The 26,944-nt window shown below is 46.4% G+C and overlaps 1 protein-coding gene across 1 annotated transcript; it reads right to left on the minus strand.

Moving 5' to 3' along the window:
- Positions 1 to 486: 486 nt before the first annotated feature.
- On the minus strand, positions 487 to 19,458 carry Slc22a14 (solute carrier family 22 member 14). Its single transcript, XM_036193667.1, is given in 12 exon segments — positions 487 to 613; positions 1,975 to 2,042; positions 2,044 to 2,221; positions 2,816 to 3,010; positions 4,389 to 4,497; positions 5,709 to 5,923; positions 6,194 to 6,291; positions 6,530 to 6,650; positions 16,149 to 16,248; positions 17,426 to 17,580; positions 17,794 to 17,897; positions 18,946 to 19,458. Coding segments are annotated over 12 exon segments (1,983 nt in total).
- Between the last annotated feature and the right edge of the window lie 7,486 nt (positions 19,459 to 26,944).

A 26,944-nucleotide genomic window follows, 5' to 3' on the forward strand; every position in this document is an offset into this window, starting at 1 on the left:
AAGATCTTTGATGAGACATCCCTCAGTGTGTGTGTGTGTGTGTGTGTGTGTGTGTGTGTGTGTGAGAGAGAGAGAGAGAGAGAGAGAGAGAGAGAGAGAGAGAGAAAGAGAGAGCGAGCGAGCTAATAAGTAACACTTTTCTCTGGAGCTGTAGGAGATTGCTACATTTCTGCAGGGGTTTCCCCTTTCACAGAGTGAAGCAAAAGAAGCAACATCTCAGCTGGAGAAGCAGAGCTCTGCTAGGAAGCCCCCTTAAGTGGGGGCTGAGCAAAGCTCCACTGTTGAGGCTCTCTAGGAGAGGAGCAGGATTGCTATATCCTGCAGGGAGACCATCCTCCATCACACCAGGTATACCTTGACTTTCCCAAAGAGTCAGGATACCCTTCTCTGCTGAAGCAGTTCCAGGCCTGACTCTGCTGAGAAGTCAGAAAAATTTCCCTTCCAGGGTTGGGCTGCTTCTTTGCAGTTCCAGCCATCAGAGCTGTGCTAAACAGCTCCAGGTGTCCCATACACCTTCAGGTCAGAGCTATTGTTCTGAGCAGCTCTAGGTGTCCAGGATACTTCGCACTCCAGGGCTGAACTGTCTTCTTGCAGTTCAGCCATCAGAGCTGACCTAGGCAGCTCAAGGTGTTGCCTGATTCCCCAGGTAGTCAGGACACCTTTCCCAGAGTTGTTGCAACCAATTTACCTACATTTTTGGTGCTGAAACCTGGGACACCAAACCCACAGAGTTGCAAAACATGGAATTTACCTACACAATCCACCATTGAACAAAGTCTAGACAGAAACTCAAGACAGGAATCTGGAGGCAAGAACACTTCCCTGGCTCACTCACTGCTCAAGCTTAGCTTTACACAGCCCAGGACCTAGGGATGATACTACCTGTATCATGAGTCCTCCTGCATCAATAATCAAGACAATCCTCACAAACATGCCTGCAGGCCAATCTGATCTAAACAATTACTTGAGGGAGATTTTCCTCCTAGATAACTGTGTCCAGATAACTAACTAGGATAGTTACTCTCCATCACTGTGATAAAATACCATGACAAAAGCAACTTAGGGGAGACAGGGTTTATTTTGGCTCATAGTTTTATAGTTTGAGGTTACAGTTTATCAGGGTAGAGACTTTAAGATTAGGTGATCCCATTACATCCACAGTCAAGAAGCAGAAAGGGATGAATACACACTGGCTGCTTCTCAGCTAACTTTCCTCCTTCTGCAGTTCAGAACCCAACTCAAGGAATGGTACCATAGACAGCAGGCAGGTCTTCCCACCTCAACTAACCTGATCAAGATAATCACCTGTAGGCATGATCCCCAGGTGAATGTAGATCATGTCAAGTTGATGATTAACATGCAGTGTCACGGGGCTTTTTCTTGGGGTGGTGGAAGTCAGAGGCAGCTTAGTGGAGCCATCAGGAGGGCATCTCTCAGGATAAGGCTTGAAATAGGTCAGCTTTAAAGTCATGCTTATTTGGAATATCAAGGGGAAGAGTGAGAATACCCTAAGCAATGAGAGATATTCTCATTAATCATTCTCTTCCATCCATACCTTCATGAATTCTGGCCTTGGTCTGGGATTGAGCTGATGGCTGGGCTAGAAAGTATTATTGGTACCTTTGTTCTGTCCCTGGACTTCAGATATATTGCTCATCCCACAAACCACTCTATCCAGAGAACTATTTGCTGTCCCTGAAGATTTAGCCAAAGTTCCTGAAAAGTCTTGGTTGCCCATCTAACCACCACCCCATACCTGTCTAGGCCACAGCCTCCGGGTTGTCATGACACAGCCAACCTTGACCTAACCATTTCAAGACCAACATGATATTTTATTGGAATGAATCAGAACTTAGCTCCTCCTTCAGAAGGGGATATTTTTGGATCCTGGGGGCTGGCCTTGGAGAAAGACATACTCTGCCAACATGCCAGACTGGACCTAGAGTTTGAAGCCTTGAATCCATGGCCCCCCACCCAGCCAGTAAACTCCAATCCACAATGTTCTGGGGAAACTGGTCCTCAGGGAGCTGGGCTGGGTGCTTCACTGGTGCTGGGCTTCTCCAAGGCCGTGTTGAAGAACATGTCTACTTCTGATTGTAGAGGCATGGCATTGAGAATGGTATTCTTTGTCACTTCATCAATCACGACATCAGACATTGACTTCCCAGCTATGATCATTGCAGCAATATCCTGGCTCCTCCTCTTTAAGTCAGTAGAATCTCTTTGGATGATGAAAAAAAAATCATGAGACATCCTCAGTCATGACCTCTTCTGAGAGAGATGGGGTGTTCTCAGTCATCTAGGTCCCTAGCCAAACTTGGTCATGGGTCCAAGAGGACCCCTATCTTCAGGATCAGGCTGACTCCATCGCCTGACCCAGCTAGACCCCCCCTCTTCCCTGTAACTTTGGAGTGTGTCTCACCATCTTTGTCACTAGCTTTCACTGAGTACCTGCCACATGCTGGACCATTTACAATGTGGGCTTAATTTTCTCAAAAACCCTTTAGGAGAAGAGGTCCTAACACTGAATGAATTTATGTCACCTTAGCTTCCTTATCTCCAAGGACAATGCCCCAGTCTAGGTAGGCAGATGGGGCAGGGCAAAGAGAGGATCTATGGGCAAGGAAAGCCAAACAGAGGGAGAGAATTGGCAGAGCCTGAGTTGGACCCAGGCAAGTGACCACATCCAGCAGATCTGGGGAGATTTCTTTGAACAGGGTGATCTTCATGTCATGGGCCCTCTTGTCATTGGGATGGACAATGTCTGGCATACTTTTAATGCCTGGGCTTTAGACAAGGAGGTCTGCTCATCTACCTTATATGGTACTCTATGCCATCACGGAGAGGCTTGTTTCTTGTTTCTGGCACCAAAGAGGAGAAGCACAAGGCCACGACGCAAGAGAGACAGCAGAAGAAGATGGGCAGCTGCGTTTTGATCTGGTTGAAGATGGTCAGAGCCATGATGGCTCCACCAGTGCAGGCTAGAGACACCATTCCCAGACCTGTAGACCTGAAGGTGGAGTTGAGAACTGGTTTGGACGACTTCTTATGCTCAGAGGCTAGGTATAGTGAAAGTGAAACACTACCTAAAACCACTACTCTGCATTTTACCCTATTCCAGCCCACTGTGTGACCTTGGAGAATCCAGTTCTTCATCAATTTAAGAGAGGTAGTTATTTCTCCTGGCCTCCTTCTTGGATATTGTGAGTGAGTTATTAACCATGTACCCATCATAATGGCATATGGTCATGTGAGGAAAGGATCAGCCCAGGGGTCAGAAAGACAGGGTTGCTATTACCAGGCACTCTATGAGAGAAGAGGAGGAACCTCAGGGCAACCCACACACTCCAGGCATCTGGCATGGGCTGGTTAGGTGTGTCAATTTGACACACCTCGAATCATCTGGGAAGGTAGAACCTCAGTTGAGAAAACGCCCCATCAGATTGGCCAATGGGAAATCTGGTGGGGGCATATCCTTGACTGATGATTGGTATGGGAGGGCCCAGCTCACTGTGAGCAGTGCCACCCATGGGAAAGTGGTCCTGGGGTATCTAAGAAAGCAAACTGAATAATTCATAAAGGAACAAGCCAGTAAACAGCATTCCAGCATGGCTTCTGCTTTAGTTCCTGTCCCCAGGTTCCTCTCCTGATTTCCCTTTATGAAGGTATGCTGTGAGGTTAAAAGCCTTCCTTCCCCAAGCTGTTTCTGGTCTTGGCATCTATCACACAATAGAAAGCAAATGAGGACAAGGTGCCAGGCAGGGACTGGAGCCAGACCCCATGTGATGGTTATCATGCATTGTCAATCCCACACAATGTAGAAGCATCTGGGAGACTGGCCCCTGAGCAGGTTGACTGAGGTGGGAACACTCGCCCACTGTGGGTGGCACCATTCCCTTGGCTGGGGTCCTGGACTGTGTAAGTGCAGAAAGGGAGTCAGTCAACAGTGGCATGCATGCGTCACTGCTTCCTGACTGCGGTGTGATGCAGTCAGCTGCCTCAAGCTCCTCTGCCTGGACTGTCCCACCATAATGAGCTGTCTCCTGAACTGAGAGTCAGAGTGTACTTCCTTTTCTCTAAGTTACTTGTGTCACAGTATTTTATCACAGTGACAGAAAAAGAAACCAAGATATCCCTTAGTACAAACTCCAGCTCTGACTTGCATGTGTGACCTAGAACAGGACCTTTCATGTCTTTGATTTTGTCAACTCAAAGAAGGTCAGTGAAAGCATTTGGGTTTTGTTTTCTGATGAGAGCTGGGTGAGCCAATCCATGCAAACCATGTTTAGCATGGTGATTGTTTCCTGGCAAATGTTTAGTCTTGGCTGCTACATCAGTCTTGGCACTGTCCCATCCCTCCGTCCCCCTCAACTCACCAGACTCCATACCTGAGGACAGTGGGGAGGAGCTCAGCAGTGTAGACCAGGAATATAGTGACAGTGGCAGCCAGGCTAAACTCTCCAAGTACAAGCACCAAGACTATCGTCGACTTCAGCTCTGGGTGAAGACAGCATGGCCCTGAGTCTTGGGCAACCCTACCTTTAGGGCCCTCCAGCCTTTTCTCAGTCCCTTGCCAAAGGCAGCTGAATGGCCCACCTCTACCACTTAGTCACATAGCCAGCAGACTCAGACATTCAGCCAGAGGGAGATCTGCAGGGGCCCAGCCAATCCTGAAGTTACCATAGTGGGAGAGCTGGACAGCTTTGGCGGCCAAACCCTATTTTGCAGGGATAGGGTTTCTCACTGACCCTGGAACCTGCTGATTCAGTAAGATTAGCTGGGCAGCAAACATGAGATCCTCCTGTCTCTCTCCCCAGGACCCAGACTATGGCCCATGCTATCCTGCTGAGACTTTCACGTGAGTGCGGGGTATCCAAAGTCAGCTCTTCAAGTTTATGCAGCAAGCGCTTCACCAACTGAGCCACATCTCCAACCCCCAGAATTTTATCTCCAGAATCCCATTCCTAGTTTCTTGCCCACATATGATATCTGTAAATCTGTCACCCGCTCAACAACAATAATGTCAATAACAATAAACACCAGGCCGTAGAAACCTAAAAATGTTTCATTTTGTGGTAACTAACCAGTATTTGCTCACATCTGGGAGGATCCTGAGAGGTGCTCTGAGAGAAAGAAAGGGGCTCCTTAGGGAAACACACATTGCAGCCCCCTGCTAGGCACTGGCCATTGATGGGGCACCACAGCTCTGTGCACTCCCGCCCCGCAGACTGACCCATGTTCACTGCCCAGGGATCTTGAAATGTTGGAAATAATACTGAGCACCAGGAGCCAGACAGTGAACCACTGAGAAAGGCCTCTGAGCAAGACTATTACCATGGGGCCAGGTCACCACTATACCAATTTTCAATGAGTAGATTATCCTGGACATCACAGGTAACACTTGCTACCATCTACTCTCATTTACCCACTAGATCTGCTTGTGGTGGGGGCTGGAATGGGGCCATAGAGGATGCCCATAGCAGTTGTCTGCCCTCACACACAAGGGTAGCTCTTTTTTGGACAGCCCAAGTTCCTCTCTCAGGTCTCTGAATGTGGGTACATGCTGACTTGGGGGCTGGGCTTCCTCAGGAAGGGCAAATGATAGACAGGAATCCAGCTCCTGTGCTTAGCTGGCCAGCCCAGATAAGAGACACTAGGAAGACCTTGAAGAAGGGGGAGGTCTGGAGCAGCCTCCTGGAGTGTTGTACCTTGAGGGAGGAAAAGGAGAAACAAACACATGATGGCAGCTAGGATGAGACTCAGGAACAGGCTACATTTCCTGCCCAAGTGCTCCAGGAGAACTATACAGCACAGCCGGGCTGGCACCTCCAGAATGCCTGGGATCACTTGTCTGAAGTAGGTGTCTACCCCAAAATCCTTCATCTTGAGGCTCAGCGTAAAATAGATGTAAGTGACGGTAAACCTGGACCAAAACAATAAGAGAGCAAGGGAGAGAGAAAGAAGGAGGAGGATGGAGAGGAGACAGGAGAGGAAGGGGGGAAGGGAAGGGGAGGAGAGGAGGGGAAAGGGAGGAGAAGGAAGAGGAGGGAGGAAGGACTGAGTCTCAGAAGGAACAGGACAGAAGCAAAGAGAAGAGGTGCGCTGTGGGAATGGCACAAACGCTGAGACATGACCCTAGGCCTGAGCAACCTCCACGCCCTGCCCGCGTTTGCAGCCAGCCCTGGACACTCACCACACACAGGCCACGGACAAGACCACCTTGAAGAGATGCTGGTTGGTGTAGAAGTCAATGATGGAGCCCTTAGTCACCTTCTTTCTGTGCAGCTGCAGCTATAAGACAGCAGGACCAGCCAAAGGCAGCCGAGACCCCAGCTTGCTCTCTGCCCACCCACACCAGGGGAGGCCTGCCCCTCCCCCAGTGCTAGCCACTTTCTGGCCTTGTGCAGGCCGGGCTTGGTTTCATCATGATCATTCTGAAACAGTAGACTGAGGTCCTATGAAAGGATGGGGGAAAAGGCCTTCCCATGGTGTCTGGCCCTGGCCTCACTCCTGGCCCGAGGCCCCTTACCTCATTTAGAAGATTTAAAGGAATGGTCATCTTGTTCACCTCAGCCGCATAGCACAGCACCTTCATGGCCTCCTCCACTTTCCCCTTCACCATCAACCATCGTGGGGACTCTCGGAGAACCCTGTATGGCCCACCTCTCTCTTACTTCAGAATTTCAGGATGCCCGAAGACAGTGGCTCTCCAGCAGAGACACCTCAGCTGTGGCCATCTGTATCAGCATGTGACCAAGGAATCTTGAAAGCCACCACCAACCTCAAGGTGCCTTCTGCATCTATATGGCAGCCAGGCCTTCTAATGTAAGCCTCTACAACCCCCACTCCCGCCCAGTCACCTCTCAGCTCTTCCTGCACAGGTTCGAAGACATACCTGAGCATCATCCTCCATGCCCACTCCCTGAAAACTATAGTATAGCTATTTCCTTCAGGCTTGACATGACCACCACCACCATGAAGCAGAATGGCTGTGGTGACTATGGCAAACATTCCTTGGCCCATGGTTGTGGCAACAAAATGAAAAGGACTAAGCCTACAATGGCTAACTCTGAAGGTGGTAAGGCTGTTGAACATTCCACCCCTTCTACCCATTGCTATGTAGTAGCAGGATCTTAGAAATGCTGAAGTACATAAAGGGTAAAACCTGACTAAGGGGTGGGGTGCCTGGTGATGAAATTGTTGGTGAGCTGCCTGTGTGCAAGCAAGGAACATCAATAAGTTCATGTATTTGCCAAACTGGACTTGATGAATCTTTCCTTGGTCTGTTGGCCTCTTTATTATTAGGGGTGAATAAGTGTGTCTTTCACATCTCTCTAGGATAAGTGTATGGTAACCAGTTCTTGCACAGCAGGGACTTGACAGGAGCATTGGTGAGAGCTAGGCATGGCGGTATTCCTATAAACCCAGCATCTGGGAGGCTGAGATGGGGAATTGATGTAAACTTGGGGTCAGCCTGGATTCCATAAGAGTAGCCAAGACTCGGTTAAAAAAAAAAAATATTTCTCACAGATTATGTGAGAAAGAAATCAATTTTCAATGAAAGGAAAAAACAAATAACAACACGAAGAATACAGGGTTATAGAGATGGTCCAGTGGTTAGAAGAGCATACTGATTTTGCAGAGGACTTAAGTTCCAGCACCCATGTCTGGTGGCTCCCGATCACCTGTAACTCCAACTCCAGGGGAACTGACACCTTCTGTCTGACTTCTGCAGATATGTGCACATATGTGCATATACCCACACACAGACACATACCTGCATACAATTTTTTTTTAACAAAAAACAGTCAAGGTGACTCAGGGTGGAACACCCATGGAAGAAATCCTGGGTTGCCCATCTTGCTTTGTGCAGTATGTGCTGGAATTCCTTCCTTGATGAATGTGGTTTACCACATGCACACAGGGATGTCTCCCCAAAGCTAGTGAACTAGACATTCTGTTGTGATCCCTGGAAGTGGCACACAGGTGCCAGCCTGTCAGAACATGTAAAGGCACTTGCATAGCTGCACTGCATGGCTGTTGCTATGGGCCACAAAACATGAACTGAAGCTAAGCTGCCTGCCCAAAGGGAACTTGCCTATAACGAACGGAGAAGTTGTGAAGGGGAGAAGCTGTAGATGTGGTATCCTCTGTAAAGACCGATTTGGCAGGTAAACTAAACAAGAGGAAAGATGGATGGAAATGCTGGCTTGGCATTTGGTTGTCATCATTTTATGTCTTGAGGTAGCATAAGGGAAAGATTATAAATGAGATCTTTGCAGAAAAGCCCCTGCTGGGATTCAAAGCCTTGAAACTCCAGGGAAGGATTGGATAATGAGGAGAGAGCGCACAAGTAGAAGTGACAGACGAGATCTCTGTAAGATAGTTACAACCTTAGATATAGAGGGGTAAGCCACTGCTCCGTCCCAGGAGGACTGTGAAGTCTTGTAAACCATTCAGGCTATTACCACTGCCGTGGCTGCATACCAAAATAGGATGGGTAGTCCCTAATGCTAAAGATACCACATGCTCTGGTTTCAGCAAACAAATCAAGCTTAATCTTAGCTATAAGCATTCTCCTTACTTGTGATCATCATTTTTGAAGGTATTATACAGGCTACTAGGAGAGAACTGTCATCACCAATACCCTTGCTCAGTTCTGGGCCCTGTTTATCAGCATGGCTCTGTTGTAATAGTGGCACACCAGTTACAGATGCAACCAACTACCTCCACCTTGGACTTAATGCTCGCTCTGTGGGAGGGAACCCATGTTTGGTACAGTGATCAGACAAAAACTTGTGGCTTGGGAAATGGTAAGCTCCAGTGGGGAAATCACTACTGCTGTTTTGGTAAGCCAATACAACATGCTTGTCAACTTGTTCTGTAGGCATTTATGACTATATTGCTACTGGATGCCAATTGAAGGAAAATTTCTTTCTACATTAGGTGGTCATTACTGCAGAGACTTACAAGCAGTTAAACTGCTGAGAACAAGTGTCTGTTGCTATAGCATATGTGGGCCAATCCTTAGGCCTAGTGAAGGAACAGAGATTCAACAGCCTCTCCAAGCTCTGGGAACACTGCAGAAGAACACATAGTGCTCTGCAGCTATTGTCTTTGGGCTTGACATGACCATCACTACCATGAAGCAGAGTGGCTGTAGTGACCTACACAGACCTTGGCCCATAGTCATGGCAACAAAGTCAATAGAATATATAGCAGATAACTAGGTTTATGGTCATGGGTCTGCTAACATCATCTATTAGAGAAAGGGTGAGAGGGTCACAATATCATCCCCTAACCCTCTCCTGAGACTATAACCACTGCTCCCTCCTGCCTCTGCTATATAATCCTGGGATATTAAAATGTGTAATGTGTCAGCAATGACTTGTAGAGGGACTTCTTGGTGATGCAACTGCCTGTGAGTTTCCCATATGCTGCTAAGTGACATCAATAAACTTGTTCATTCACCAAGGTAGACTTCATCTTTCTGTGATCTGCTGGCTCTTTCCCTATTTGGAGTGAATAGATGTTTCTTTCATAATTCTCCAGGGAAGTCAAGCTACAAGACTCCTCTTAATCCTTATATTGATGTTTGGCCTGCTCCCTCTGTCTCTTCAACATCATGGAGTGTGTGTGGGGAGGGGGCCTGGGTCTCACCCCAGGTTGCAGCGCTCTGCCCTGTGAAAACAAGGATGAGTGATGCTTTACTCTGTCCTGCTTTCTCTGCTACCACATTTGTCTTAGATAATGTGGTGGTCAGGATGAGAACAGCTCCACAAGCTCATGTTTGAATTCTTGGTTTCCAATTGGTGGAACTGTTTGGGAAGGATTAGAAGGTGTGGCCTTGTTAGAGGAGGTGTGTCACTGGGAGTGGGCTTTGTTCAAAAGCTTCTGCTGTTCCAAGTTAGCCCCTCCCCTCTCTCTGCCCCATACTTGTGGATCAAGATATAAGCTCTCAGCTATGGCTCCAATGCCATGCCTGTCTGCCTGCCTGCCTGCCTGCCACCATGCTCCCTGCCATGATGGTCACAGACTCTAACTCTCAGAAACTAAGCCTCCACTAAACTCTCTTTTATACATTGCCTTGGTCATGGTGTCATATCAGAGAAGTAGAAAAGTAACTAATATAGATATCAAAAACTAATGTTCCTTTTCCATTTTTCCAATCCCTCCAGGCTGTCAGACCCCACACAGATGACCAACTAAAGCACGGAAGTACGAGAAGATAGGTTAAAAAAACATAAGGAAAAAAACAGTTGGTATTGAACATAGTATAAAACAAGTATATGAACTTGTATAAAAAACGTTGTGTTTACTCTACACCTTGCCCTGGACCTAGTATGACGTTTTATTCTTAGACTTGGGAAATGAGGATGTGATCAAAGTCACAGAGGCAGAGCCAGTGGAAGCTGGGTCCCTGATAAGATGCTCTCTACAAAGTGCTAATTTCTTGTATCACTCTGGCCTCTGGCTGGCTGCTGCAGGCATTCATTTGGGACACCAGAGACTAATTCACCCCCTTATTTTCTCTGCTCCTTCCTTCTTCCCCATGGTATAGCTGTGATAAATCACAGCTTTCCATGCTGAGGCTGAGGGACTCACACTGGAACTTCTTCTAAAAGACAGGATATTCGGCATGTGTCCACCAAAACCCAGAACTTCTAAAAATGTTATGAGCTCTCAAAGACAAAATTCCTGGGGGGAAGGCATGGTTGAAGAACTACACCAAGTGCACGCAGAAGTACATGAATGGCAAGATGGTTCTGAGGGTAAGAGCACTGGCTGAGCTCAGGAGGTCCTGGGTTTGATTCTCAGCACCCACACGCTGCCTCATGACTCTCGGTAACTCCAAAGTCCAGGGATCCAACTCCCTCTTCTGGCCTCCCACGTATACCAGGCATGCAAGTGGTACACAGACATGCAGATAAAACACTCATACACATAAAATAAAACTTGAAAAATAAAAGACAAGTTCTCTACAAGGGGGGTACATAGATGGAGCACTTCTAACTCAGTAGGTGCTCTGATCTAAATGCTTGCATCCTCTGTGGTAGTTAATATCACACAGTCACCTAGGAGATAAACCTCTGGGTGTGTCTGTAAAGGAATTTCTACATTCCATTGATTGAGCTGGCAATACCCACCCTAAACATGGGCAGCATTCTATGGTCTGGTTCCTGGACTGAATAAAAAAGAGAAAGTGAGCTGAAGATCAGCATGTCTCCCTTCTTCTCCTCCCTCTCACTCTCCCTCCCTCTCCCCCCCCCCCCCCCCTTTCTACCTGACATGGATGCAGTATGCCAACTGCCTTAGCTCCTGCTGTGATGAATTGTACCCTATAACTGTTAACCAAAAATGACCCCTTCCCTTTCTTAGGTTGCTTTCGCCAGGGGTTTTGTCACAGAAATGTGAATTGTAGTTAACATATCCTCACTGTTGCAGCCATGGCCTCCAAACTGAAACACTCTCTCCTGTAGGGAGGAGGAGAAGATTCCCCGGGAAGCTTAGAAAGTTACAAGACCCATCCTCGGGTTATAAAGGCAGTTAGGTGACACAGTGCGGTTCAGTCTCAGGACCTCTGTCCCAAAGGCAGCTACATCAGTTACTTTCCTCATTGCTCTGATAACATGTCCAGCAAAAGCAACTTAAGGAAGAAGGTCTCACAGTTCAAGGTCTACCATGATGAGGAAGTCACAGCGACAGGAACTTGAGGCAACTGGTCATATCACATCTCAAGTCAGAAGTGGAGCAATGGATGCTTGTACTTTTCCTTTTTATACAGTCCAGGATCCCAGCCCCGGGAATGATGCCACCACAGAGATAATCCCTCAGAGGCATGTCTCCCAGATAATTCCATCTCATTGCTTACAATCTCGTCACACAGCCCACAAAGCCAATGCTGCGCAGCACATTTAGAGAAAAATGGGAGACTGTCCTAGTTCCGGAGGGCACTAGACACAAGTTCTCACAGGTAAGGTTGCTCCATTGCCTTGGGAGTCTATGCTAAAAGCATAGAGAAGGCTGGAGAAGGGAAGTACCTGGGAACTGAGGGAAGTTCTTCAGTGACAAGAGGGCGAAAAGGGAAGGGAAATATAATGTCACTATAATCTCAAGAAAAGCACTTTTTAAAGGCAAGAATTCCTGCCTCCAGACTCCCTGGAGAGTGTAACGGGTAGTGAATTAGGCCTTGGGATCCTTGGAGGAAAACCACCAAACAGAGTGGGTCCTGCAGTGTGGCCAGTGAGCCAGAATCACCATTGGAAAGTTAGGAGTGTAGATTCCTAGACTCCACTGAGGCCTGCTGTTACAGACACTGGGGTAAGATTCAGTTGCCAGTCAGACACCGGGGCTGGGGTCCAGCTGTCGGTCAGACACCGGGGCTGGGGTCCAGATGTTGGTCAGACACTGGGGTGGGGTCCAGCTGTTGTTTTCAGTGCAGTAATGGAGTCTGGGGATCTTGCATTAGTTAGGCAAGCTCTCTACTACTGATCTACATCCTCAGTCCCTATTCTTAGTTATCAAAATGACACTTATTCTTATAAGTAAGAGTGGCTGGAAAGAGATGGGACCTTTCCAGGATATTGTAGGTATCGGGAAGAATTAGCTGACAGGGCATGTCTGAAGACAGTGGCTGAAGAAAACTGTGCCCCGGGGAATCCAGCCACTGAAGATGATATTGGCTCTAAGCATGTACAACAGACAGGAGAAAGACTGAAAAACCTCAGTGAGGAATTCTGGGAAAGGAACTAGAGGCTGAGAGAAGAGAAACTGGGATCTTGACACTACAAAGCTCCTGGTATTATAATGTATTTAATATGTGCCTACTACATTAGTAACACTTGTATAGAGGTTGTATGTGGCAGGGGTGTGCATACATGTTTATGTGTATGCAGACATACACGTGCACAGGGTGTCTGTGTGGCAATGTGTGTGTATGTGTGCATTTGTGTAGAAGCCAAAAGTCAACATTAGGTGTCTTTCTCAGGAACCAACTGGTTTATTTTTGAAGCAGAGTCTCTCACCTGCACCTGGGACTAACTGACTAACTGACTAACTGACTAACTGACTAACTGACTGACTGACTAACTGACTAACTGACTAACTGACTAACTGACTAACTGACTAACTGACTGACTGACTAACTGACTAACTGACTGACTGACTGACTGACTAACTGACTGACTGACTAACTGACTGGCTGACTAACTGACTAACTAACTGACTAACTGACTAACTGACTAACTGACTGACTGACTGACTGACTGACTGACTGACTAACTGACTAACTGACTAACTGACTGACTGACTGACTAACTGACTGACTGACTAACTGACTGACTGACTGACTAACTGACTAACTGACTAACTGACTAACTGACTGACTGACTGACTGACTGACTAACTGACTAACTGACTAACTGACTGACTGACTGACTGACTAACTGACTGACTGACTAACTGACTGACTGACTGACTGACTGACTGACTAACTGACTAACTGACTAACTGACTAACTGACTAACTGACTAACTAACTGACTAACTGACTAACTGACTAACTGACTGACTGACTGGCTGACTGGCTGACTAACTGACTAACTGACTAACTGACTAACTGACTAACTGACTAACTGACTGGCTGACTAACTGACTAACTGACTAACTGACTGGCTGACTAACTGACTAACTGACTAACTGACTAACTGACTGGCTGACTAACTGACTGGCTGACTAACTGACTAACTGACTAACTGACTAACTGACTGACTGACTGACTAACTGACTAACTGACTGACTGACTGACTGACTGACTGACTAACTGACTGACTGACTGACTAACTGACTAACTGACTAACTGACTGACTGACTGACTGACTGACTAACTGACTAACTGACTAACTGACTGACTGACTGACTGACTAACTGACTGACTGACTGACTGACTGACTGACTGACTAACTGACTGACTGACTGACTAACTGACTAACTGACTGACTGACTGACTGACTGACTGACTAACTGACTAACTGACTAACTGACTGACTGACTGACTGACTGACTGACTAACTGACTGACTGACTGACTGACTGACTGACTAACTGACTAACTGACTAACTGACTGACTGACTAACTGACTAACTAACTGACTAACTGACTAACTGACTAACTGACTGACTGACTGACTAACTGACTAACTGACTAACTGACTAACTGACTGACTAACTGACTAACTGACTAACTGACTAACTGACTAACTGACTAACTGACTAACTGACTAACTGACTGGCTGACTAACTGACTAACTGACTAACTGACTAACTGACTAACTGACTAACTGACTAACTGACTAACTGACTGACTGACTAACTGACTGACTGACTAACTGACTAACTGACTGGCTGACTAACTGACTAACTGACTAACTGACTAACTGACTAACTGACTGGCTGACTAACTGACTGGCTGACTAACTGACTAACTGACTAACTGACTAACTGACTAACTGACTAACTGACTAACTGACTAACTGACTGGCTGACTAACTGACTAACTGACTAACTGACTAACTGACTAACTGACTAACTGACTAACTGACTGGCTGACTAACTGACTAACTGACTGGCTGACTAACTGACTGGCTGACTAACTGACTAACTGACTAACTGACTAACTGACTGGCTGACTAACTGACTGACTGACTAACTGACTAACTGACTAACTGACTAACTGACTAACTGACTAACTGACTGACTAACTGACTAACTGACTGACTGACTGACTAACTGACTGACTGACTAACTGACTAACTGACTAACTGACTGACTAACTGACTGACTGACTAACTGACTAACTGACTGACTGACTGACTAACTGACTAACTGACTAACTGACTGACTAACTGACTGGCTGACTAACTGACTGACTGACTGACTGACTGACTGACTAACTGACTAACTGACTAACTGACTAACTGACTAACTGACTAACTGACTGACTGACTGACTAACTGACTAACTGACTGGCTGAGCAGAAAGCCCCAGGGGTGCTCCGTTCTCGTCCCTCTAGTGCTGGGATTAAAAGCATACAGTACCATGTTGGCCTTTTACATGGATACTGGGGCCCAAAGACAGGTCCTCACATTAGGATGGCAGGCACCGTGCCCACTGGGTCTGTCTATCTTCCCAGCCCTGTGTTAATAACATTTTAAAAATCCTGAAGATTTTTAAACCCTTTGACCCTTAAGATCAAGCTGTCCCAGATACATGACAGACACACACAATCTGGGATCTGCCACCCACACTCACTGATCTCTGGAGGACTGTCAAGACTGGTTCCTAACTTCTGCAGAACTGGAAATGTCCCAAGCCACTTACATGTCCCCTGTTGTAACTCATCTTTTATATTTATCCTCTGTATGGTGCAGGCAGTTCCAGTCAGGGGCTCTGAAGCTAGGCAGGCTGGGGTCATGTCTCAGGTCCCCAGCTTCTTACCCATTATCTCCACCCTCTGAAGCCTCGATTCTACTTCCTGATGCCCATCAGAGTTGTTGAGATTTTCCATTCTTTTTTTTTTTTTTTTTTTTTTTTTTTTTTTTTTTTTTTTTTTTTTTTTTTTGTCTCATAGCTCCTTCTCAGCCTTGACTCCCCTCTGCTCAGACAAATCCAGAATACTGTTGTCTCCCTCCTTGTTCCTCTGAGCTTTGCTACATGAATGGTACCTTCACAGCTCCCACCTCTTAGATTCCTGTCTGTGGCTCCCTACGTTTGAAAACAGCAAATAGCTTGAACATGCCTCAGCCAACCACACAAGCTACTTTCCTTTCCCCCTGAAGGTCACTGGGGTAAAAGGGACTCCATTTACTCAGCTTCAACTCATGGGTCATGCCTCTGGCTCTCCTCCAGTGACATCACCTCAAGAGGGTGACTAGGCCATCCCAAGTTTTTCAGTCCTACCTCTTCAAGCCTTGGGAGCTCTGTCACTCCCACTGTCCCTCCAACCACCTCTTTGGCGTTTCTTTCAGTTTCTCCTCTGAGGGTGCTGAATGCCTCTGGCTCCTCCTCAGGCCATGCATCTCCCACCCTCTTCCATGCCCCTCCATCCCACCTGTGAGAGTCACCCTGTGTACGCCCTGTACTGCTTGCTCACCAGATACTGGAGACGAGGGGAAGCATGGGCATGCCGCCCAACAGGAACAGCAGCCTCCAGTGGGAGATTTTGTAGGCAGACACAGACAGGAAAAGGACCCCTACAGCAATGAAGCAGTGCCCCAGAATGACAGCTTGGGCCCGGTGCTCACCCACCAGCCACTCCATGACTGTGCAGAGAACGTGAGGACAAAGCTGTGGTCAGTTCACAGTCCCCAGGTGCCAGGGAGCTGGCTGACATGCCCACCCTGCCCTGGAAAGTTCAGAGTAGACCAAGTTGCTTCTGCCTATTCCAGATCTTCAGACACCTCTCAGAGCTAAACTGTCTCTGTGTCCCCCAGTGCACACCCTATGCCTTGATGAACCTCCTCGGACCCTGCCCCCCACTGCACACCTTGTGCCTTGATGAACCTCCTCAGACTACCCCCCCCCACTGCACACCCTATGCCTTGATGAACCTCCTCGGACCCCGCCCCCCACTGCACACCTTGTGCCTTGATGAACCTCCTCAGACTACCCCCCCCCACTGCACACCCTATGCCTTGATGAACCTCCTTGGACCCCTCCTCAGAACACACACACACACACACACACACACACACACACACACACACACGGTTCCATTTCTTCTGCCTCCAGCCACTCCCTTGTTCAGGGCATCTCCATGGTCTGACGTGTGCTGAGACAAGGAACTACTTGTCTGGGAGTGTATTCATGCTTTGCTCTCTTTGGCCTAAGGCTCTATAGAGGGTTAATCCCTTCTGCTATGCTCTGGCAGGTTCTCAGTGAGAAGAGGTGCCAGAGAACCCCAAGAAAAAGAGGGACTGCAGGCACTTGAGTCTAGGTATGGGTGTACATGCATTGGGGGTGTTAGCATTGCACAGGCCTGGGTAGAACCCCAGCTCCTTCCTGCTGTGTGCCCTGAACAAACTGGCCAACTCTCTGGGGCTCAGGATGAAACAAGCAAAGCACATACATATAGGACTTAGCAGCTCCCTGATTCTCAAAGTACAGGAGATGCAAGAAGTGTGAGAAGAACATTCGGGTTACAGGAGAATACTATGTGGGATGAGGGTCAGGGGCACTCCCTTTTGACTCCCTCACACCTTTGGGCAGCCAAGAGTGGAATGAGCCTCTTGCTCCTTCTCCATTGTGCTCTGTGGCCTGCTGCCTCCCCAGAAGTTAGTGTTAGCCTGTTCATCCCAGGTAGATCTGCCTCCTGCTCCCTCTTGAACTGTATCCATTTCCATCCCACCTTGGCCCTTGAGAGTCAGTCACCTAAGGACACACTGCTGATGGCATAGCCCACAGCCGCCAGGGCCACAACGAAGCGGAAGAACAGATACTGGTAAAAGCTGCTCACAAAGGCTGTCCCGAAGCCAAAGATGAGGAGCCCCAGCAGTGACATCAGGATGGTTGGATAGCGGCCCATCCTGTAGGTGTAAGGAGGAAATGCCACCAAGCGTCACACTTCCGGGGCCTGCTGTGGTGTGCATCTGGGCCAGACTCTGTGTTACCCGGGGCTTTGGAGCATCCCTGCATTTGCCTTCCCCAGCTTGAGACTTATTCAGAGTCCATGGGCTATGGCATCTCCTGAGATGGAGGCAGAGTATCCCAGGGCTTGGTGGGAATGCCAGGAGACTCACTTGTCACTTAAGAACCCGAAGAGAAGAGAGCCTGTCAGAATTCCTGCCAGGAACACGGTCTGTATGCTTTCCTTCCTCGCTTCATTCCCACACACCAGGTCAAACTGCAGGTGAGACATAGACACAGGCACTGATGAGTCTCCACACAGGCCGAGCCTTTGGGGAGCAGAGGCTGAGCTTGGCCCAGAGCATAACCCTAGGCCAGTGGCTCTCAGCCTGCCTAAGGCTGAGACCCTTTAATACAGTTCCTCCTGTTGTGGTGATCCCCCAACCTTAAAATTATTTTGTTACCACTTCATAACTGTGATTTTGCTACTACTATGAATTGTAATGCAAATATCTGATATGCAGGATATCTGATATGAGAGCCCTGTGAAAGGGTTCTTTGACTTCCAAGGGGGTTGCAACCTACAGGTTGAAAAGTGCTGCTTTAGGCAGACGGCACCCAGGCAAAGGGACAGGTGGTTCTATGTAAAGTGTCTTCACTCTGTTACCCCTGGACCCTGTCTGTCCAGCACCTGGTAGACCCTGTAGCTAACGCTGGAGAGAGGAAGTGAAGACCTGAGGTAAGAAGGGGGATTGGTGGAGCTTATTAAGCATGGGCACACAAACTGGTCCTGGGCTCCAACTTGGAGTTCCCCATGGAAAAAGGCCCAGGCCTCAACTCAAGGTATGAAGCCCTGTGAGACATGCCCAACACAAGTCTTTTCTTTTCCACCTCTAGCTTCTGTGCGTCCTGCTGGGTTGCCTCCTGACCCATCTCCCTTGCCAAGTGCCTCTACTATCTCAATCCAGGCTTAGATCCAAGGTCTGCCAGATGCCGGAGAGGATACAGAGGTAACAGAGTAAAGACTCCCTACACACAGCTACCTATGCCCCATCCCTAAGTGCTCCCAGCTGCAGGGTCTTCCCTTGACCAGAAGACAAGAGCCACAACCTGTCCTGAATTCTCTGGACAGGTGGCAAGCCCATCTCTAAGCCATAATGCATTCTAGTTTCCTGGCTAAGAAAGTTGGAGCCCAGTGTTGGGGAATAAGAGCCCCGATTTCCTTCTCTGGTATACCTCTGCAGAGTATGCTCAGGCCAATTGCTCCCCATCTCTGCCACTTTCCTGGGTAGCCACAGCCAACCCAACAGAAGACAAAAGCGTACCTCATTGACCAGAGAGCGCTTGTCAGCGTAAGGATAGATCCACCCATATTTGCATGTTTCTGTATAGTTGAGGCCAAAGTGGATGATAGAATCTAGATCCCATGACACAGGTATATACATGAGGCATGTTAGGAAACTGCCATTGGGTGCCCGGGGCAGGGTCAGGTTCAGCTGCTCAGCCACTGAGAGGTTGGGGCCCACTGCCAGGATCCAGCTGGTGTTACAGTAGGGCCTCTGGGCCGTGAGCATGAAGTGGTCAGAAAGCATGAAGAAGGAGGACAGCATGCTGGGAATGAAGGTGAGGGCCACCAGCCTCCACTGGAACGTGCCAAACTCCCCCAAGGTGTCCATGACACTGGCCAGCTTGTCATCTCTCCTGCCATCTAGGGCCTTCAATCTGTTTATCAACATCTCCAAGGACCAGGAATGGGAGGGGAAGGAGTTCTCATGCTGCTGTGTGCCCCTGGGACTCTGGGGTCCAAATGCTGCTGTGGAATTCTGCTTTTCTTCCATCTGTTCAAGAAAGGATGCAGTTCAGTCCTCTGTCACCATTTCCCAATATCAGATCCCAGTACAGGAGCCAAGGGACAGAAAACACCCTCTGCCTTGGATCAATGGGTACATGGTCCCTTCCTTCCCTTCCAAAGTCTCTTAGTCTGTATAATTCGTTCCTCTAGGCTCAACCATCCGATTTTTAGTGCAATGGACATTTTGAATGTTTTAGAGATGTTCTCCTCATGAATGCCAGGAGGCCTCTGCAGCTTTCTCTCTACAAACTATTCACACATCTGAGGCATCACTGGAATTTCAAAGGTAGCAGAGAACTCCAGGGATCCCCCTCCTTCAAAATAAGTAAACAAATAATGAAGTAAAATAGACAGCTGAATCAGGAGCCAGGGGCAAAGGCCTGGGGACCAAAGGCATGGCTTGAAGCCTTAACCATACAGCTTGGAAGCCAGGCTGGAATGTGGAACTGGAGGAGGAGAGGGGACAGCCAGTGACATGGAGCAAAGCGATGCAGCAGGTGAGGGCAGTGATGGCTATAGGCAGTACTCAGGACACTACCTTGGGACAGAGTAAGGAGCGAAAACTAGTCCTAACTAACCCTGTGTTGGAGCCAAAACTCCTTGGCAGCACTAAAAAGGTGTGAGTCAGGAATGTTCCAGCTACTTTTTCTGTGGAAATGTTCTGCAGGCTGCAGCCGCAAGATTCCCAAAGACTGGGAACTTGTCACTACAAACCACTTGGTATTATACTATTTTTAATAATATGTACCTATTACATTAGTAACACTTGCATGGAGGTGCATGTGTATCTTGGCAAACCAAGGTCTGAGAAGGCAAGCCATGATATGACCAGACATGATATGACAGGCCAGGTGGTGAGCTGCTAAGCCGGGGTAAAAAGTTGTTTGAAATAAAAATACTAACAGGAAAGTTAAACAAACAGATTGAATGCAGAGAGTTAGTGAGCTAGAATGTGTAGCTAACATGGAGAGGGAAAGATTTGGTAGGTAGAAGGCAGCATGGGTCTAAACAGAAACTAAAGAGAAACAGAAAGGGCAATAAATAAAAACATCTTTTCTCAAGCTCAAAAACCATAAATACATTCAGGAAACCCAACGCTTCTCACAAGCACAATAGCAGAACTCATGGCTAGACACACTGTAATGAAGCCATGGGACCCTAGGGGCAAAGGAGGATGCTGGAGCACGGCCAGAAGAGAATGAAGAGTACAGTCAGCCTAGACATGGTATGCAAAGAATCGGGGAGGAATAAAGATGCACATTGCCAGCTGGGAACTAAGAGGGCACAGAAGCAAGATGCCTAATCGGGTGAACTCTACACAGGATCTTCGGGAGGCAGCCTGAGATGCAACAGACTATCAAAAGGCAAGGCTGTAAAGGAATTTCAAATATGGATTGTTTTAAGTAACAGGGAGAGAGCAAGAAGATGGTGGGGTTGCAGACATGGCTCAATGTTAAGAGCACATGCTGCTTTTGCAGAGGACTGGTGTTCAGTTCCCAGCACCATATCAGGTGACTCACAACCATCTGGAATTCCAGCTCCAAGGGACCCAATGACCTCTTCTGGCCTCTGAGGTTGTGTGTGTGTGTGTGTGTGTGTGTGTGTGTGTGTGTGTGTGTGTGTACATATGTAAGTTGGGATGGGAAGGGACATATATTTTTCAGTGTTTTCTGTGGTTGAGAAAGGATGCAGGGTGAAGGTTTTGAAGTTACACTTGCATAATACAAATTTAAGAGTCACTTCAATAGGCAGAAAAAAATGTAAATCAAAGGGAAAAAATTTCAATTCAGAGAAGGTAGAGGAAAAGACATGTAGATAAAGTGAATTCTGTAACCACAACTGGAAAAATTAGTTAAAATACACCATCAAAAGTTATAAAGCTGTGTAGTTTCTGGGTACTGTGGAGCCTTCAAAAGTTGAGGCCCAGCTGGTGCAAGGAGGCCACTAGGGTCAGCTATCTGAAAGTTGTAGCCTGGTCCCTAGTTCTAGCTGCTCCCTGCCACTGGTCTATAACAACGTGGTTAGTATAGGCCACATGTTCCTGCTCCCATGAATTCCACTATGCCTTTCCCACCACAGTGGACTAGAAGGTCTCAAAACTTGAACCACAATAATAAACTTTTCTTCCTTTAAATTGTTTCTGTCAGCTATCTGGCCACCACAACACAAGTGATCTGCCTATCTCTATCTATCTACCTACCTACCTACCTACCTACCTACCTATCTACCTACCTACCTACCTATCTACCTACCTACCTACCTATCTACCTACCTACCTATTTATATCATATTTTTTATCATCTATTTATATCTATAATCTATCAATTATCTATTCATCCATCTATCACAATCTATATATCTATCATCTATCTACCTCCTATCATTTATCTATCATCTATAATTTATCTGTCTACCTATCATCTATCAATAATTTATATATCTATCTTCTATCATCTATCAATAATTTATCTATCACCTATCTCTCTTCTATCTATATATGCACAATAGAATATCATTCAGACATTGAAGACCAACATTTTGTCATTTGTAGAAACATGGCTGGAATCCTGTATTTTCATCTGTGTAGAAGACAAAATTGACCTCAAAGAAATAAATGAGGTAGTGGCTACCAGAGCCTTAGAGGAGCAGAGCAAGGGTGGGGAGATGATAGTTAATAGGGATGGGGTACAGTTAGATTGAAGAATAATACCATCTAATGCTCTGTAGTACAGCAGAATAACTATTAGTGGACAACAATTAATTGAATATTTCAAAGTAGCTAATAGCATTTTGAATATTCCCAGTGCTAAGAAATGATGCTTTATCTGAGATAGTGATTATGTTAACCACTGACCTGATCATTACATACTACATAAATGTTTTAAAGTGCTACACTGTACTCTATAATATAATTACTATGCATTAATTAAAATGTTAATAAATAAGTTAAAAAATAAAAAAGAAATATCAAATTCATGTTATGTTTTAAAGGAGCTGTAAGCATTTGCCAATGTACTTGGAGCATACCTTGTTTATATCTTCTAAGCTGGCATAGGAACTCACCTTGGTCCTTTCCTTTTTATTGAAAGTGTCTTGAAGTGGATGACAATTTGGTCACCCTGTAAGAAGACACACTTAAGACACCAGGACAAGAAAAGACAGAGAGTAAAGGGATGGGAAAGTTGTATTTGGTAATCAAAAGAAAGTCGATACAACTAAATTACTAACAAACAAAGGTAATCGCTAAGGGGACCAGAGAGATGGCTCAGCAGTTCAGAGTACTGGCTGCTCTTGCAGAAGCCTCAGGTTTGGTTCCCAGCATCTATAGGGCAGCTTGTAACCATCTGTAACTGCAGTCCCAGGAGATCTGACGCCCTTGTTTAGCCTCTGTGGGTACTGTGCACATACAGATGGTAAGCAGCCATACCTGCAGGCAGGCAAAACACTCATTTACATAATATGAAAATCTTCGACAAAAAGACAAATGTCAATATTTAGCATCACTAGGCATAGAGAAGTTTACTATCTAAAGATAAAAGCTCCAGAATATAGGCCGGGCAGTAGTTGTGCATGTCTTTAATCCCAGTACTTGGGAAGCAGAGACAGGTAGATCTCTGTGAGTTTGAAATCAGCCTGGTCAACAAAGCAAGTTCCAGGACAGGCTCCAAAGCTACAGAAAAACCCTGTCTCAAAAAAAAAGTTTCAGAATATAAAAAAAAAAAAAAAAAAAAAAAATGGAAATTCTTAAAATATCTGAACCTAATAAACCCCTTCAAATACTTCAGACTCTAACAGGTGGGCAGAGAGAAGCAATCGCTCCCACATAGTGATGAAATCTAACTCTTTTGTTTGTTTGTTTGTTTAGAGACAGAGTTTCTCTGTGTAGTTTTGGTGCCTATCCTGGATTTCGCTCTGTAGACCAGGCTGGCCTTGAACTCACAGAGATCTGCCTGGCTCTGCCTCCTGAGTGCTGAGATTAAAGGCGTGCGCCACCACTGCCCAGTTTCAGGTTGATTTTTTAATTGTGTGTATGTATGTGTATCTGTGTGGAGGTATGTGTCTGCGTGTGGGTGTGCTTATATGAGTGCAGGTGCCCTCAGAGAACAGAGTGGGTGTGGGATGCTCTGAAACTGGACTATGAGCCCTCAGTGTGGTACCAGAAACAGATTGGCCCCTCCAGCAGGAGCACACTCCTACCTGCAGGTCTTAATGCAACTCCTCTAAGAGATCAAATACATACAGCAACGATACAGACCAACGTCACTTAGAAACTATCTAGCCACCTGTGGGGCATATACCTGTCATCCCAAAATTTGGTAGTGGGAGGATTCCAAGTTTAAGGCTAGCCTTGGCTATAGAACAAGATTCTCCTCAGAAAATGGGGGTGGGGAGGGCATGCTGGAAAAATTGCATGGTCTAGAGCATTTGATGCACAGTCCCAAGGAAGTTCTGAGCCTAGCACCCATGTAACAGGCTGTGCATACACGCTTGCACCCCAGCTACAAGATGGAGGATTGCTGGGATTGTCTGGTTTCCAATCTAGCTGGAGAGAGGAAAGAGAGAGAGAGAGAGAGAGAGACAGAGAGAGAGAGAGAGCGCCCCAGAGACTCTGACTCAAAAAAAAAAAAAAAAAGGAGAGGAGCACTGAGGGGACTGACATCTTCTTCTGCCTTTACATGCATGTACCTGAACACACATACAAACACACACACACACACACACACACACACACACACACACACACACACACGGTCCACACTCATGTACCTGAACACACATACACACACACACACACACACACACACACACACACACACACACACACACCCCTAAATACAGTAATACAACCTACTCAGTCAACAGAGCGTCACTTGTATGTGTATGTATATGATTTCAGGGCTGACCACTTGGTATTGGATATTCAATTTGGGGGGCTTCCTTGGGGAAGACTTATGTCTCAGTATTCCTTAGTTGCCGGTAGTTCTTTGTCAGCCCCATGAGATTTCTCTCAGCATATCTATTGGTGTCCTTTACAGAAAACCACAATTGATCAAAATGCAGAGGGACCAGTGACTGTGGGTGGCCCAGTCCCAACTCACTTTTTGTTTGTTTGTTTTTCAAGATAAGATTTCTCTGTGTAGCTTTGGAACCTGTCCTGGAACTCACTCTGTAGGCCAGGCTGGCCTTGAACTCACAGAGATCCACCTGGCTCTGCCTCCTGAGTGCTGAGATTACAGGCGTGTGCTACCACCACCTGGCCAGCCCCAACTCATATGTCTACACCACAACTCTCACACCTGAGGCTCAGGGATTATAGCAGAAGGGAGGTGGAAAGATTGTAAAATGCAGAGAGACAAAGTTTATTGTGAAATTGTATCTCCTAGAAATGTCAGAGAAGCTGTAACCATGAGGTCTCATAAACATGGCTGCCTAACACCACTTTTTAAGTTGCCCACTTGGTTGCATGCATGAGCCACAGTCACACTCACCTACTGAAGGACATTCTAGTTGTTTTCATTGTTTGGCAACTGTGAAGGCAGCCATGATAAACATTTCTGTGGAAGTTTTTGTGTGGACTTAAGTTTTCAAAGCATTTGGATAAACCTTTATGAGCATGGGTGCTAGGGATGCTGGGATGCTGGGTCACTGGGCAAGAGTAAGACTTGCTTTGTAAACAACTATCAACTGTCTTTCAAAATGGTCGGCATGACTGCAATTCCACCAATGATGAATGAGAATTCTGTTTGTTCCACGTCCTTGCCAGGAACTGCTATGATCAGTTCACTTTATTTCAGCCATTCTGGACAGGCGCATAGCAGTGGTGTGATTGCTGTGGATTGCAATTGCTAATGACATCTTTTTATCTCTTCATTTTCTGTCTATATTTCTCCTTAGAGAATTACTCTTCTTGTGCCTATGTCTTAATTTCTATATCTGTCTGTCTGTCTATCTATGTCTCTCTCTATATATATTTATCTCAGGATCTTCTACATGTTAGAAAAGTGTTCCAACTACTGGGCTAAAAACAACAGCCATATCTTCCTAGTTTTGGAGACTTATTTTTATCAGTGTATACATGAGTGCAGGTGCCTATGGTGTCCAGAAGAGGGAGTCAGACTGCCTCATGGAGCTGGAGTTATTCTGGGTGCTGGGAGTCAAACTGGAGTCCACTGCAAGAGTGGCACCTGTTCTTAACTGCTGAGCCACACCACACACACCCAAGCTACTGCTGCCTATTTCAAAACCTGCAGTTTAGATATAAGCCCTTATCCAATGCTTGATTTTTGTTTTTGTTTTTGTTTTTTTGTTTTTTGTTTTGTTTTGTTTTGGTTTGTTTTGGTTTGGTTTGGTTTGGTTTGGTTTTTTGAGACAGGGTTTCTCTGTGCTTTGCGCCTTTCCTGTATTTCACTCTGTAGACCAGGCTGGCCTCGAACTCACAAAGATCCACCTGGCTCTGCCTCCCGAGCGCTGGGATTAAAGGCGGGTGCCACCACCGCCCGGCTCCAATGCTGGTTTGGCCTCTGACTCTGACTTTTCACCCTTCTCATGGGGGTCTTTGTTTTAAACAAGCCCCAATGTACTTATTCTTTTTTCTTTCTGAGGTTTTACTTTTGACGTTATAGCTAAAAATCTCATTACCAAATCCAAGATCTCTAAGGTTTTCTGCTGTTTTTCTTCTGGAAGTTTTATTGCATTGTTTCACATTTAAGTCTATGGTCTGATTGGAGTTAATTTTTGTAATATTTTCTCTATAGATAGCCAATTATTATAGTACACTCACTGAAAAGACTACATTTTCTCCACTACATTTTGCCCAGGTGGCTGCATCTGTGCAAACCTGGTGCCCAGCTCTGCTCTGTTTCATGGATGTGTGTGCATACACTTGTGTCGACACTATTCTATCTCAATTGTGTGCTAGTTTTACTGGAAGTCTTGGTATTCTGATGCAAATACCAAAACGCATACAAACACTTGATTCTATCCACTTCCTTGTGGTCATGGTGGCCACTCTCCACCATCTGAACATGAACTTTAGGGCTCACTTGTCAGAGCCGCAAAACAACTTGCTGAGCTTTGATTGAGATGATATTGAATCCTTAGATCAACAGAGAAGGATTAACAACATTGGCAGTGAGTCTTCTCACTGCTCAATACATTGAGGAAAAAACTTGTGAGTACCTCAAACATTAAAGAAATCATAGAAAATTAAAGTATTTATAAGTGATAACAATAAAGAATCAAATGTATGGGTGGTTTAAAAGTGGTAATTTGTGGGGATGTAGAGCTTTGGCTGTTTTTTAATAGAAAATTAAAGGCTGAATATTGATCAATTAAGTTTCATTATAAAAAGTAAAAGAAGGGGGTTGGGGATTTAGCTCAGTGGTAGAGCACTTGCCTAGCAAGCACAGGGCCCTGGGTTCGATCCTCAGCTCTGGGGGAAAAAGAAGTAAAAGAAGGAAGCTGGGTCTGGC

This window comes from Onychomys torridus, chromosome 7, assembly GCF_903995425.1.
Source record: "Onychomys torridus chromosome 7, mOncTor1.1, whole genome shotgun sequence".
NCBI lineage: Eukaryota > Metazoa > Chordata > Mammalia > Rodentia > Cricetidae > Onychomys > Onychomys torridus.